The following is a 12,207-nucleotide window of genomic DNA, read 5'->3' as shown; positions in this document are numbered from 1 at the left end:
CAGCTCTCCAGGTGAGTCCAGGTGGTTGGAAGAACCTTCCAGGTCCACTTAGGAGTCACGTCTCCAGATCCCAAGGCTCTGATCCTGGAGTTGATGCTTTTCTTCAAAGTTTGGAGGCACCAAAGAAAATTCTCAGGGAGGACGTTGGTGGAAGAAGCTAAAATTCCATCAACAAGGTCCATGGAGGAGACAGAGACATGAAACCCCTTTGAGAAACAGGTTCTTCCAACCTCTTCTTCTTTCTCCACCTCCTTTAATTTCCATCAACGTGGTCAATGCTAAAGTAGGAGAGATGAGAACCTATTGGAATCATCAGATGATTCAAAAACCAGGTTCTTCTAACCTCTTCTTCCTTCTCCACCTCCTTTAATTTCCATCAACGAGGCCAATGTTGAGGTAGGAGAGATGAGAACCTGTTGGAATCATCAGATGATTGAAAAACCAGGTTCTTCCAACCTCTTCTTCCTTTTAATTTGCTGTTTCCATCAACGAGGTCAACGCTGAGGTAGATGGGAACCCATTTGAATCATTAAATGATTGAGAACCAGGTTCTTCCAACCTCTTCTTCCTTTTAATCTGCTGTTTCCACCAACGAGGCCAACGCTGAGGATGAAGAGATGAGAACCCACCACTCACCCCCAACCCATCACCCTGTAACCGCGTCTCTTTGCTTCTCCAGGTGCCTTTCCCCCCCCAGCTCTGTTCCTCAACGTCTCCTCAGCTCATGACGGGGACGTGATTCTCGCCCGCTGCTTCGTTTTCTCCCGATTCCCCGTCAGCCACATCTTCTTCTGCAAGGACGGGGTGGAGTTGGCCAACCACCTGGTGGCGAGAGGCCAGTTCAGCTCCGTGGTCGCCATCCAGTTCTCGGCGCGGAGCAGCGGAGCCTATTCCTGCGGCTACCGGCGCCGGAGCAGCCTCGGACAGGTCCTGGTGTCCAGGTTGAGCATTCCCTGGCACCTCAGGATCGGAGGTGAGTGGAGAAGGTCACGTGGAGCCTTGAGGAGCTCCAGAAGTGGTTGGATTTGATTCCAGGAGCTCAAGGTCCTTGTAGGGTTAACGTAGTTGGGTCTTGACCAGTAAGACCAGTCCAATTGTGGTTAACCCCAGGTCTCTGCAGTGCAACAGGGTTGGGGCTTCACCAAGAAAGTTGGGGCTTCACCAAGAAAGTTGGGTCTTCACCAGTAAGACCAGTTCACTGGAGAGATGGTTCCGGTTAACCCCAGCTCCTTGCAGCACCAGCACCTCTGGGTCTTGACCAGTAAGACCAGTTCACTGGAGAGAGAAGGTAGCTTTGGGGTGACCCTTTCTCCACTTCTCTGTTGTCCAGGTGGGACGGACGCCCTGAGGAACATCACGGTTCCTACCAGCCTGGAGCCCTCAGCTGAAGGTAACCGTCCCTGGTTTGCTGGGTAACGTTAGGCCAGGTCTCCTGGTCTCCAAGCTTCTCCCGGTGATGCCACCAGCTTCAGCCTGGTCGGAGTCCTCAAGAGGAAACACCTCCCAAGACTTGGAGGTCCCTGGGTCGATCGTCTCCCAAGAGCTGGAGGTCCCTGGGTTGATCATCTCCCAAGAGCTGGAGGTTCCTGGGTTGATCATCTCCCAAGACTTGGAGGCTCCTAGGTTAGGGTCCTCGAGGAACCCAATGATCCTCCTCACCATCTACTTTCTTTCTCCTAGGTCTGGGTGTCTCCCTCGGCGTGGCCATCGTCATCTTCTCCCTCCTGGCTCTGGCTTTGGGCATCGACCTCCTCCTGGAGATCGGTAAGAGAACCACCTGCCCCACTGCGTGGTGGAACTTTTGATCGGGAACTCACTAAAATCGAAATTAGGAGCCACTATGTGGACCTTGGGCCCATCTGAGGAGGCTTTGGACCATCTGAGGAGGCTTCAGGGCATCTGAGGAGGCTTTGGAAGCCCTCACGATGCGTTGACCCACATCTCTCTCACAGGAAAGAGAGTCCAGCTGGCCAAGCTGAAGAACTTCGTGCCCAGGTAGAAGACCTCAACGTTCCATGGGAAGGAAGAGACATTCAGGACCACTTGGTGTTGGAATCTTTGAGATTGGAGAAGATCTCTCAGCCCCTCCAAGTCCAACCAGCACCCCCAACACCACCGTGGCTACTAAATCATGTCCCAAAGTGCCACCTCTACGTGGTTTTTGAGTCCCACCAGGGATGGTGGCTTCACCACAGCCTTGAGGAACCTCCTCAAGTGCTTGAGAATCATTTCCATGAAGGAAAATGAGGAGAAACCACCATGGAGAGGGTCTTGGCCTCTTCCTGATCTTCATCCATCAGCCGTATGAAGAGGATTTATCTCAGAGCACCTTGAGGTATTGTCCATGCCAGGAGACGCAGCAGAAAATAAATGTTTGTGTGAAGACTCATCTCCTGGTCAAGTATTTGTGGACCTTTCACATCAAATCTTCTCAAATTTCCCCTCAAACTCCCCCAAACCATGAATTTCAACCCAAATCTCCTCACAAACGCCCCAAAACAGCATCAGATCTTCTCAAATTGCCCCTCAAACTCCTCAAAACTATGAGTTTCACCTCAAAACTCCTCGCAAATGACCCAAAACGGCACCTTTCACGTCAAATCTTCTCAAATTTCCCCTCAAACTCCCCCAAAATGCACTTTTTTTTTTTTGGACGTTCTCCAAGTTGAGGTTCCTCAAGGTTCTGGGGTCACTGGGGGGAGGGGAGGTTGGGGAGGTCCCCAAGTTTGGAACCTTCAAAGTTGAGGGTCTCCAGGTTGAGGTTCCTCAAGGTTCTGGGGTCCCTGGGAGGAGTTTGTGGGAGTCCCTAAGCTTGAGGTCTTCAAGGTTGGAACCTTCAAGGTTGGAACCTTCAAGGTTGAGGGTCTCCAGGTTGAGGTTCCTCAACGTTCTAGGGTCCCTGAGGAGGGTTTGGGGGGGTCCCCAAGGCTGAGGGTCTCCATGTTGAGGTTCCTCAAGGTTCTGGGGTCACTGGGAGGGGTTTGGGGGTCCCCAAGGCTGAGGTTCTCAGAGTTGAGGTTCCTCAAGGTTCTGGGGTCCCTGGGAGGAGTTTGTGGGAGTCCCTAAGCTTGAGGTCTTCAAGGTTGGAATCTTCAAGGTTGCAACCTTCAAGGTTGAGGTTCTCCAAGTTGAGGTTCCTCAAGGTTCTGGGGTCACTGGGAGGGGCTTGGGGGGTCCCCAAGTTTGGGGTCTTCAAGATTGGAACCTTCAAGATTGGAACCTTCAAGGTTGAGGGTCTCCAGGTTGAGGTTCCTCAAAGTTTGGGGTGTCCATGGAGGATCTGGGGGGGGTCCCAAGGTTGGGGGTCATGGAGATTGGGGGGCTTTGAGGTTGGGGGTTGCCAAGATTGGGGCCCTCAAGGTTGAGGTTCTCCAGGTGGAGGTTCCTCAAGGTTCTGGGGTCACTGGGAGGAATTTGTGGGGGTCCCTAAGCTTGAGGTCTTCAAGGTTGGAACCTTCAAAGTTGAGGTTCTCTGAGTTGAGGTTCCTCAACCTTCTAGGGTCCCTGAGGAGGGTTTGGGGGGGTCGCCAAGGCTGAGGGTCTCCATGTTGAGGTTCCTCAAGGTTCTGGGGTCACTGGGAGGGGTTTGGGGGGTCTCCAAGTTTGGGGTCTTCAAGATTGGAATCTTCAAGGTTGGAACCTTCAGGGTTGAGGGTCTCCAGGTTGAGGGTCCTCAACGTTCTAGGGTCCCTGGGGAGGGTTGGGGGATCCCCAAGGTTGGGGTGTTCGAGGTTGAAACCTTCAAGGTTGAGGGTCTCCAAGTAGAGGTTCCTCAAGGTTCTGGGGTCCCAGGGGGATTTGGGGGGTCCTCAAGGCTGAGGTTCTCAGAGTTGGGGTTCCTCAAGGTTCTAGGGTCACTGGGAGGGGTTTGGGGGGTCCCCAAGATTGGAGACTTCAAGGTTGGAACCTTCAAGGTTGGGGATCTCAAGGCTGAGGTTCCTCAAGGTTCTGGGGTCCCTCGGGGAGGGGGTTGGGGATCCCCAAGATTGGGGACTTCAATGCTGAGGGTCTCCAGGTTGAGGTCCCTCCATGTTCCGTATCCCCTGGGGCGGGTTCGGGGGGGTCCCCCGAGTCGGGGTTTTCGCAGTCGGGGTGTCCCCCCCTCCGTCCCTTCCTCTGGAGCCCCCCGGGAGGTTTGGGGGTGTCTTTATTGTGCCCCGACCCCCCCCGGCACCCCAGAACCACAACAGGAACCCAACGGCCCCCCAAAAACCCACCCAGTGTCACCAGAGCCCCCCCAGTGCTCCCCAGCCCCCCCAAATCCAACCCAGCCCCCCAAAACCCAGCCCCCCATCTCCCCCCAACCCCCCAAGCGACCCCCAAGCCTCCCAAGTGCCCCCATCTCCCCCCAAGTGCCCCCCAAGTGCCCCCCAGATCCTTAAGTGCCCCCAGACCCCGATCATCCCTCAAGCCCCCCATCTCCCCTCCAGCCCCACAAGTGCCCCCAGCCCCACAAGCGCCCCCAGAGCCCCCCATTTTTCCCAGGTGCCCCCCATCTCAAACCCCCCAAGTGCCCCAGGACCCCATCTCCAGCCCCCCAAGTGCCCCCAGCCCCCCAACTTCCCCCAGCCCCACAAGCGCCCCCAGAGCCCCCCATTTTTTCCCAGGTGCCCCCCATCTCCAGCCCCCCAAGTGCCCCCAGCCCCCCAAGTGCCCCAGGCCCCCATCTCCAGCCCCCCAAGTGCCCCCAGCCCCCCAGGTGCCCCTCAGACCCCAAGTGCCCCCAGCCCCCCAAGTGCCCCAGGCCCCGCCCTCCAGCCCCCCAAGTGCCCTCAGCCCCCCAAGTGCCCCAGCCCCCTCACTCCAGCCCCTCAAGTGCCCCCAGCCCCCCAAGTTCCCCCCAGCCCCCCAAGTGCCCCAGGCCCCCCATCTCCAGCCCCCCAAGTGCCCCCAGCCCCCCAAGTGCTCTCCAGCCCCCCAGGTGCACCCAGCCCCCTCACTCCAGCCCCCCAAGTGCCCCCAGCCCCCCAAGTTCCCCCCAGCCCCCCAAGTGCCCCCAGCCCCCCAAGTGCCCCAGGCCCCCATCTCCAGCCCCCCATGTGCCCCCCAGCCCCCCCAGCCCCACAAGTGCCCCCAGAACCCCCCATTTTTTCCCCAGGTGCCCCCCATCTCCAGCCCCCCCAAGTGCCCCAGGACCCCATCTCCAGCCCCCCAAGTGCCCCCAGCCCCCCAAGCGCCCCAAGGCCCCCTGTCTCCAGCCCCCCAAGTGCCCCCAGCCCCCCAAGTGCCCCCGGCTCCCCATCTCCAACCCCCCAAGTGCCCCCAGCCCCCCAAGTGCCCCAGGCCCCCCATCTACAGCCCCCCAAGTGCCCCAGCCCCCCATGTGCCCCCCAGCCCCGCAAGCTCCCCAGCCCCCCAAGTGCCCCAGGGCCCCCATCTACAGCCCCCCATGTGCCCCCCAGCCCCCCAAGCTCCCCCAGCCCCACAAGTGCCCCCAGAACCCCCCATTTTTTCTCCAGGTGCCCCCCATCTCCAGCCCCCCAAGTGCCCCAGGCCCCCCATCTCCAGCCCCCCAAGTGCCCCCAGCCCCCCAAGTTTCCCTCAGCCCCCCAAGTGCCCCCAGCCCCTCAAGTGCCCCAGGTCCCCCATCTACAGCCCCCCAAGTGCCCCCAGCCCCCCAAGTGCCCCCCAGCCCCCCAAGTGCCCCAGACCCCCCATCTCCAGCCCCCCAAGTGCCCTCAGCCCCCCAAGTGCCCCAGACCCCCCATCTCCAGCCCCCCAAGTGCCCCCAGCCCCCCAAGTTTCCCTCAGCCCCCCAAGTGCCCCCAGCCCCTCAAGTGCCCCAGGTCCCCCATCTACAGCCCCCCAAGTGCCCCCAGCCCCCCAAGTGCCCCCCAGCCCCCCAAGTGCCCCAGACCCCCCATCTCCAGCCCCCCAAGTGCCCCCAGCCCCCCAAGTTTCCCTCAGCCCCCCAAGTGCCCCCAGCCCCCCAAGTGCCCCAGCCCCCCCACTCCAGCCCCCCAAGTGCCCCCAGCCCCCCAAGTGCCCCCCAGCCCCCCAAGTGCCCCAGGCCCCCCATCTCCAGCCCCCCAAGTGCCCCCAGCCCCCCAAGTGCCCCCCAGCCCCCCAAGTGCCCCCAGCCCCCCCACTCCAGCCCCCCAAGTGCCCCCAGCCCCCCATCTCCAGCCCCCCAAGTGCCCTCAGCCCCCCAAGTTCCCCCCACCCCCCCCCTCCAGCCCCCCAAGTTCCCTCCAGGCCGAGGTCCCTCCATGTTCCGTGTCCCCCTGGGGGCAGGTTCGGGGGTGTGTGTGTGTGTGTGTGTGTGTGTGTGTGTGTGTGTGTCCCCCCACTCCAGCTCCATCCCTTCCTCGGGAGCCCCCCCCCCCCCCAACGGCAGCTTTCGGGGTGCCTTTTTATTGGGGCCCGAAGCCCGCGGGGGCCCCGCAGAAGGCCGGGCCCAGCGCCTGGCCCAGCCCGGCGCAGTCGGCGGCCGCCAGGGGGCAGCGGGAGCAGCCGCAGCCCCGGGCCTCGGGGACCCACACGGCGGGGTCGCTGCCGGGGGGGCAGCCGGGGAGGAGCCGCCGCTCCCAGCGAACCCCCCGGTAGCCGCACGAGCCCTGCGGGGGGGACCCCAGAGGGCTGCGGTACACGGGCTCCTGGAAAAAAGCGGGGGGGGGGGGGGGGGGGGGGGGGGGGGGGATATACCCCGAGTCAGGGGGGAAGCCGTAGGGAACCCCCCCAAACAGAGATAGGGAGCCCTAAGGGACCCCCCCAAATCGAGAGGGAGCCCTTAGGGACCCCCAACATCAATAAGGACCCCAAACATCTATAGGGACCCTTAGGGACCCCCAAACAGCGATAGGGACCCCAAACATCTATAGGGACCCCTTAGGGACCCCCCCCAAATCGAGAGGGAGCCCTTAGGGACCCCCAACATCAATAGGGACCCCAAACATCAATAGGGAGCCCTAAGGGACCCCCCCAAATCGAGAGGGAGCCCTTAGGGACCCCCAACATCAATAAGGACCCCAAACATCTATAGGGACCCTTAGGGACCCCCAAACAGCGATAGGGACCCCAAACATCTATAGGGACCCCTTAGGGACCCCCCCAAATCGAGAGGGAGCCCTTAGGGACCCCCAACATCAATAGGGACCCCAAACATCAATAGGGAGCCCTAAGGGACCCCCCCAAATCGAGAGGGAGCCCTTAGGGACCCCTCCAAATCGATAGGGACCCCAAACATCGATAGGGACCCTTAGGGACCCCCCCCAAATCGATAGGGACCCCTAGGGACCCCTCCAAATCGATAGGGACCCCAAACATCTATAGGGACCCTTAGGGACTCCCAAACATCAATAGGGACCCCTTAGGGACCCCCAAAATCAAGAGGGAGCCCTAAGGGACCCCCCAAAATCGATAGGGAGCCCAAACATCAATAGGGACCCTTAGGGACCCCCCCAAATCGATAGGGACCCCAAACATCGATAGGGATCCTTAGGGACCCCCCCAAATCGATAGGGAGCCCTTAGGGACCCCCAAATCAATAGGGACTCCAAACATCAATAGGGACCCCTAGGGACCCCCCCAAATCGATAGGGACCCCAAACATCGATAGGGATCCTTAGGGACCCCCCCAAATCGATAGGGAGCCCTTAGGGACCCCCAAATCAATAGGGACTCCAAACATCAATAGGGAGCCCTAAGGGACCCCCCCAAATCGAGAGGGAGCCCAAACATCAATAGGGACCCCTTAGGGACCCCCAAAATCAATAGGGACCCCTAGGGACCCCTCCAAATCGATAGGGACCCCAAACATCAATAGGGATCCTTAGGGACCCCCCCAAATCGATAGGGAGCCCTAAGGGACCCCCCAAAATCGATAGGGAACCCAAACATCTATAGGGACCCCTTAGGGACCCCCAAAATCAAGAGGGAGCCCTAAGGGACCCCCCAAAATCGATAGGGAGCCCAAACATCAATAGGGACCCCTTAGGGACCCCCAAAATCAATAGGGACCCCTAGGGACCCCTCCAAATCGATAGGGACCCCAAACATCTATAGGGACCCTTAGGGACCCCCCCAAATCGAGAGGGAGCCCTTAGGGACCCCCAACATCAATAAGGACCCCAAACATCTATAGGGACCCTTAGGGACCCCCAAACAGCGATAGGGACCCCAAACATCTATAGGGACCCCTTAGGGACCCCCCCAAATCGAGAGGGAGCCCTTAGGGACCCCCAACATCAATAGGGACCCCAAACATCAATAGGGAGCCCTAAGGGACCCCCCCAAATCGAGAGGGAGCCCTTAGGGACCCCTCCAAATCGATAGGGACCCCAAACATCGATAGGGACCCTTAGGGACCCCCCCAAATCGATAGGGACCCCTAGGGACCCCTCCAAATCGATAGGGACCCCAAACATCTATAGGGACCCTTAGGGACTCCCAAACATCAATAGGGACCCCTTAGGGACCCCCAAAATCAAGAGGGAGCCCTAAGGGACCCCCCAAAATCGATAGGGAGCCCAAACATCAATAGGGACCCTTAGGGACCCCCCCAAATCGATAGGGACCCCCAAACATCGATAGGGATCCTTAGGGACCCCCCCAAATCGATAGGGAGCCCTTAGGGACCCCCAAATCAATAGGGACTCCAAACATCAATAGGGACCCCTAGGGACCCCTCCAAATCGATAGGGAGCCCAAACATCAATAGGGATCCTTAGGGACCCCCCCAAATCGATAGGGAGCCCTAAGGGACCCCTCCAAATCGATAGGGACCCCAAACATCTATAGGGAGCCCTAAGGGACCCCCCCCAAATCGAGAGGGAGCCCTTAGGGACCCCCAACATCAATAGGGACCCCAAACATCTATAGGGACCCTTAGGGACCCCCCCAAATCGATAGGGACCCCAAACATCGATAGGGATCCTTAGGGACCCCCCCAAATCGATAGGGAGCCCTTAGGGACCCCCAAATCAATAGGGACTCCAAACATCAATAGGGACCCCTAGGGACCCCCCCAAATCGATAGGGACCCCAAACATCGATAGGGACCCTTAGGGACCCCCCCAAATCGATAGGGACCCCTAGGGACCCCTCCAAATCGATAGGGACCCCAAACATCTATAGGGACCCTTAGGGACTCCCAAACATCAATAGGGACCCCTTAGGGACCCCCAAAATCAAGAGGGAGCCCTAAGGGACCCCCCAAAATCGATAGGGAGCCCAAACATCAATAGGGACCCTTAGGACCCCCCCAAATCGATAGGGACCCCAAACATCGATAGGGATCCTTAGGGACCCCCCCCAAATCGATAGGGAGCCCTTAGGGACCCCCAAATCAATAGGGACTCCAAACATCAATAGGGACCCCTAGGGACCCCCCCAAATCGATAGGGACCCCCAAACATCGATAGGGATCCTTAGGGACCCCCCCAAATCGATAGGGAGCCCTTAGGGACCCCCAAATCAATAGGGACTCCAAACATCAATAGGGAGCCCTAAGGGACCCCCCCAAATCGAGAGGGAGCCCTTAGGGACCCCTCCAAATCGATAGGGACCCCAAACATCGATAGGGACCCTTAGGGACCCCCCCAAATCGATAGGGAGCCCTTAGGGACCCCCCCAAATCGATAGGGACCCCAAACATCAATAGGGACCCCTTAGGGACCCCCAAACATCGATAGGGACCCCAAACATCAATAGGGACCCTTAGGGATCCCCCAAATCGATAGGGAGCCCTTAGGGACCCCCAAAATCAGGAGGGACCCCTTAGGAACCCCCAAAATCGATAGGGACCCCCTCAGCACCCCAAAAATCAATAGGGACCCCTAGGGACCCTCAAATCAATAGGGACCCCAAACATCTATAGGGACCCCTTAGGGACCCCCAAAATCAATAGGGACCCCTAGGGACCCCCAAAAATCAATAGGGACCCCAAACATCAACAGGGACCCCTAGGGACCCCAAAATGAATAGGGAACCTTAGGGACCCCCAAACATCTATAGAGACCCCACACATCAATAGGGACCCATAGGGACCCCCAAACATCGATAGGAGCCCTTATGACCCCCAAATCGATAGGGAGCCCTTAGGGACCCCCAACATCAATAGGGACCCCAAACATCGATAGGGACCCCTTAGGGACCCCCAAAATCAATAGGGACCCCCTCAGCACCCCAAAAATCAATATGGACCCAAACATCAATGGCGGGGACCCCAAACATCAACAGCCCTCCATCTCCCCCCGGCCCCCCAAGCCCCCATCTCCTCCCAATCTCCCCCCAGACCCCCAAGCGTCCCCCAAGTGCCCCCGACCCCCCATGTCCCCCCAAATGCCCCCCAGCTCCCCAAGTGCCCCCAGCCCCTCATCTCCCCCCCAGTGCCCCCTAAACCCCATCTCCCCCCAGCCCCCCAAGTGCCCCCAGACCCCCAAGTGCCCCCAGACCCCAAGTGCCCCCAGCTCCCAATCTCCCCCCCAAGGCCCCCTAAACCCCATCTCCCCCCAGACCCCAAGTGCCCCCAGCCCCCCAAGTGCCCCAGGCCCCCAAGTGCCCCCAGGCCCTCATCTCCCCCCAAATGCCCCCAGCTCCCCAAGTGCCCCCAGCCCCTCATCTCCCCCCCAGTGCCCCCTAAACCCATCTCCCCCCAGCCCCCCAAGAGCCCCCAGCCCCCCAAGTGCCCCCAGCCCCTCATCTCCCCCCAGGTGCCCCCTAAATCCCATCTCCCCCGAGCCCCCCAAGAGCCCCAGACCCCCAAGTGCCCCCAGCCCCTCATCTCCCCCCCATCTCCCCCCAGCCCCCCAAGTGCCCCCAGCCCCTCATCTCCCCCCCAGTGCCCCCTAAAACCCCATCTCCCCCCAGCCCCCCAAGAGCCCCCAGCTCCCAATCTCCCCCCAGGTGCCCCCTAAACCCCATCTGCCCCCAGCCCCCCAGGAGCCCCCAGCCCCCCAAGTGCCCCCAGCCCCCCAAGTGCCCCCAGCTCCCAATCTCCCCCCAGGTGCCCCCTAAACCCCATCTCCCCCCAGCCCCCCAAGTACCCCCAGCCCCCCAAGTACCCCCAATCTCCCCTCAGCCCCCCATCTCCCCCCCGGTGCCCCCCAAGTACCCGTGTCCTGCAGAAGCCCCCACAGGCCGTCACCGTCACCGCGAGGCACTGGGGACACGCGTCCTTCTCCAGAGCCACCGTCATGTTCAGGGGGCGACATGGGGGGCGCCCCACAAGTGCCAGGGCCCCCCCGACATCCAGGGGGCGCCCCACGTCCATGGGGCTCCCCAGGGCATCCATGGGGCGCCCCCACGGCCAGAGGGGCCCCCAGGGGGGTCCCCAGCAGCGTCACCAGAGCCAGAACCTGCGGAGATGTGGGGCTGACCCATAGTCCACCCCCTCCCCTGCCCCATAGCTGCCCCATAGCTGCCCCATGGTGGAGGCTCGGACACCCCCTGCCCCATAGCTGCCCCATAGCTGCCCCATGGCGGAGGCTCAGACCCCTCCTGCCCCATAGCTGCCCCATAGCTGCCCCATGGTGGAGGCTCGGACACCCCCTGCCCCATAGCTGCCCCATAGCGGCCCCATAGTGGAGGCTCAGACCCCCCCTGCCCCATAGCTGCCCCATAGCGGAGGCTCTGACCCCCCTGCCCCATAGCTGCCCCATAGCTGCCCCATAGCGGAGGCTCAGACACCCCCTGCCCCATAGCTGCCCCATAGCTGCCCCATAGCGGCCCCATGCCAGAGGCTCAGACCCCCCATAGCTGCCCCATAGCTGCCCCATAGCGGCCCCATGGCAGAGGCTCAGACCCCCCTGCCCCATAGCTGCCCCATAGCTGCCCCATAGCGGAGGCTCGGACCCCCCCTGCCCCATAGCTGCCCCATAGTTGCCCCATAGCGGCCCCATAGCGGAGACTCTGACCCCCCCTGCCCCATAGCTGCCCCACAGCTGCCCCATAGCGGCCTCATGGCAGGGACTCAGACCCCCCTGCCCCATAGCTGCCCCATAGCTGCCCCATAGCGGAGGCTCAGACCCCCCCCTGCCCCATAGCTGCCCCACAGCTGCCCCTTAGCGGAGGTTCGGACCCCCCCTGCCCCCCCCTTCCCCCACATTTAGGGTCCCCCCCCCCTCACCTGGGCGCCCCCCATGTCTCCGTGGGGCAGCAGCTCCTCTTTGGGGGGGGCGGGGGGGGTCGATCCCCCCTTTATCCTCCCCCCCACCCCCGCTCGGCCCTGAGCTCCCCCCTCCCCCCCCACCCCAAATCCCAGAAGCC

The 12,207-nt window shown here is 61.0% G+C and overlaps 1 protein-coding gene across 1 annotated transcript; it reads right to left on the bottom strand.

The window, feature by feature from the left end:
• Nucleotides 1-6,353: 6,353 nt before the first annotated feature.
• LOC138735298 (lutropin subunit beta-like) lies at nucleotides 6,354-12,082 on the bottom strand. Its single transcript, XM_069883201.1, is given in 4 exon segments — nucleotides 6,354-6,596; nucleotides 11,054-11,233; nucleotides 11,235-11,297; nucleotides 12,068-12,082. Coding segments are annotated over 4 exon segments (501 nt in total).
• Between the last annotated feature and the right edge of the window lie 125 nt (nucleotides 12,083-12,207).

This window comes from Phaenicophaeus curvirostris, unplaced genomic scaffold (assembly GCF_032191515.1).
Source record: "Phaenicophaeus curvirostris isolate KB17595 unplaced genomic scaffold, BPBGC_Pcur_1.0 scaffold_681, whole genome shotgun sequence".
Taxonomy (NCBI): domain Eukaryota; kingdom Metazoa; phylum Chordata; class Aves; order Cuculiformes; family Cuculidae; genus Phaenicophaeus; species Phaenicophaeus curvirostris.
The sequence above is the reverse complement of the archived record's forward strand: the minus strand, read 5'-3'. Positions and strand labels throughout refer to the sequence as shown.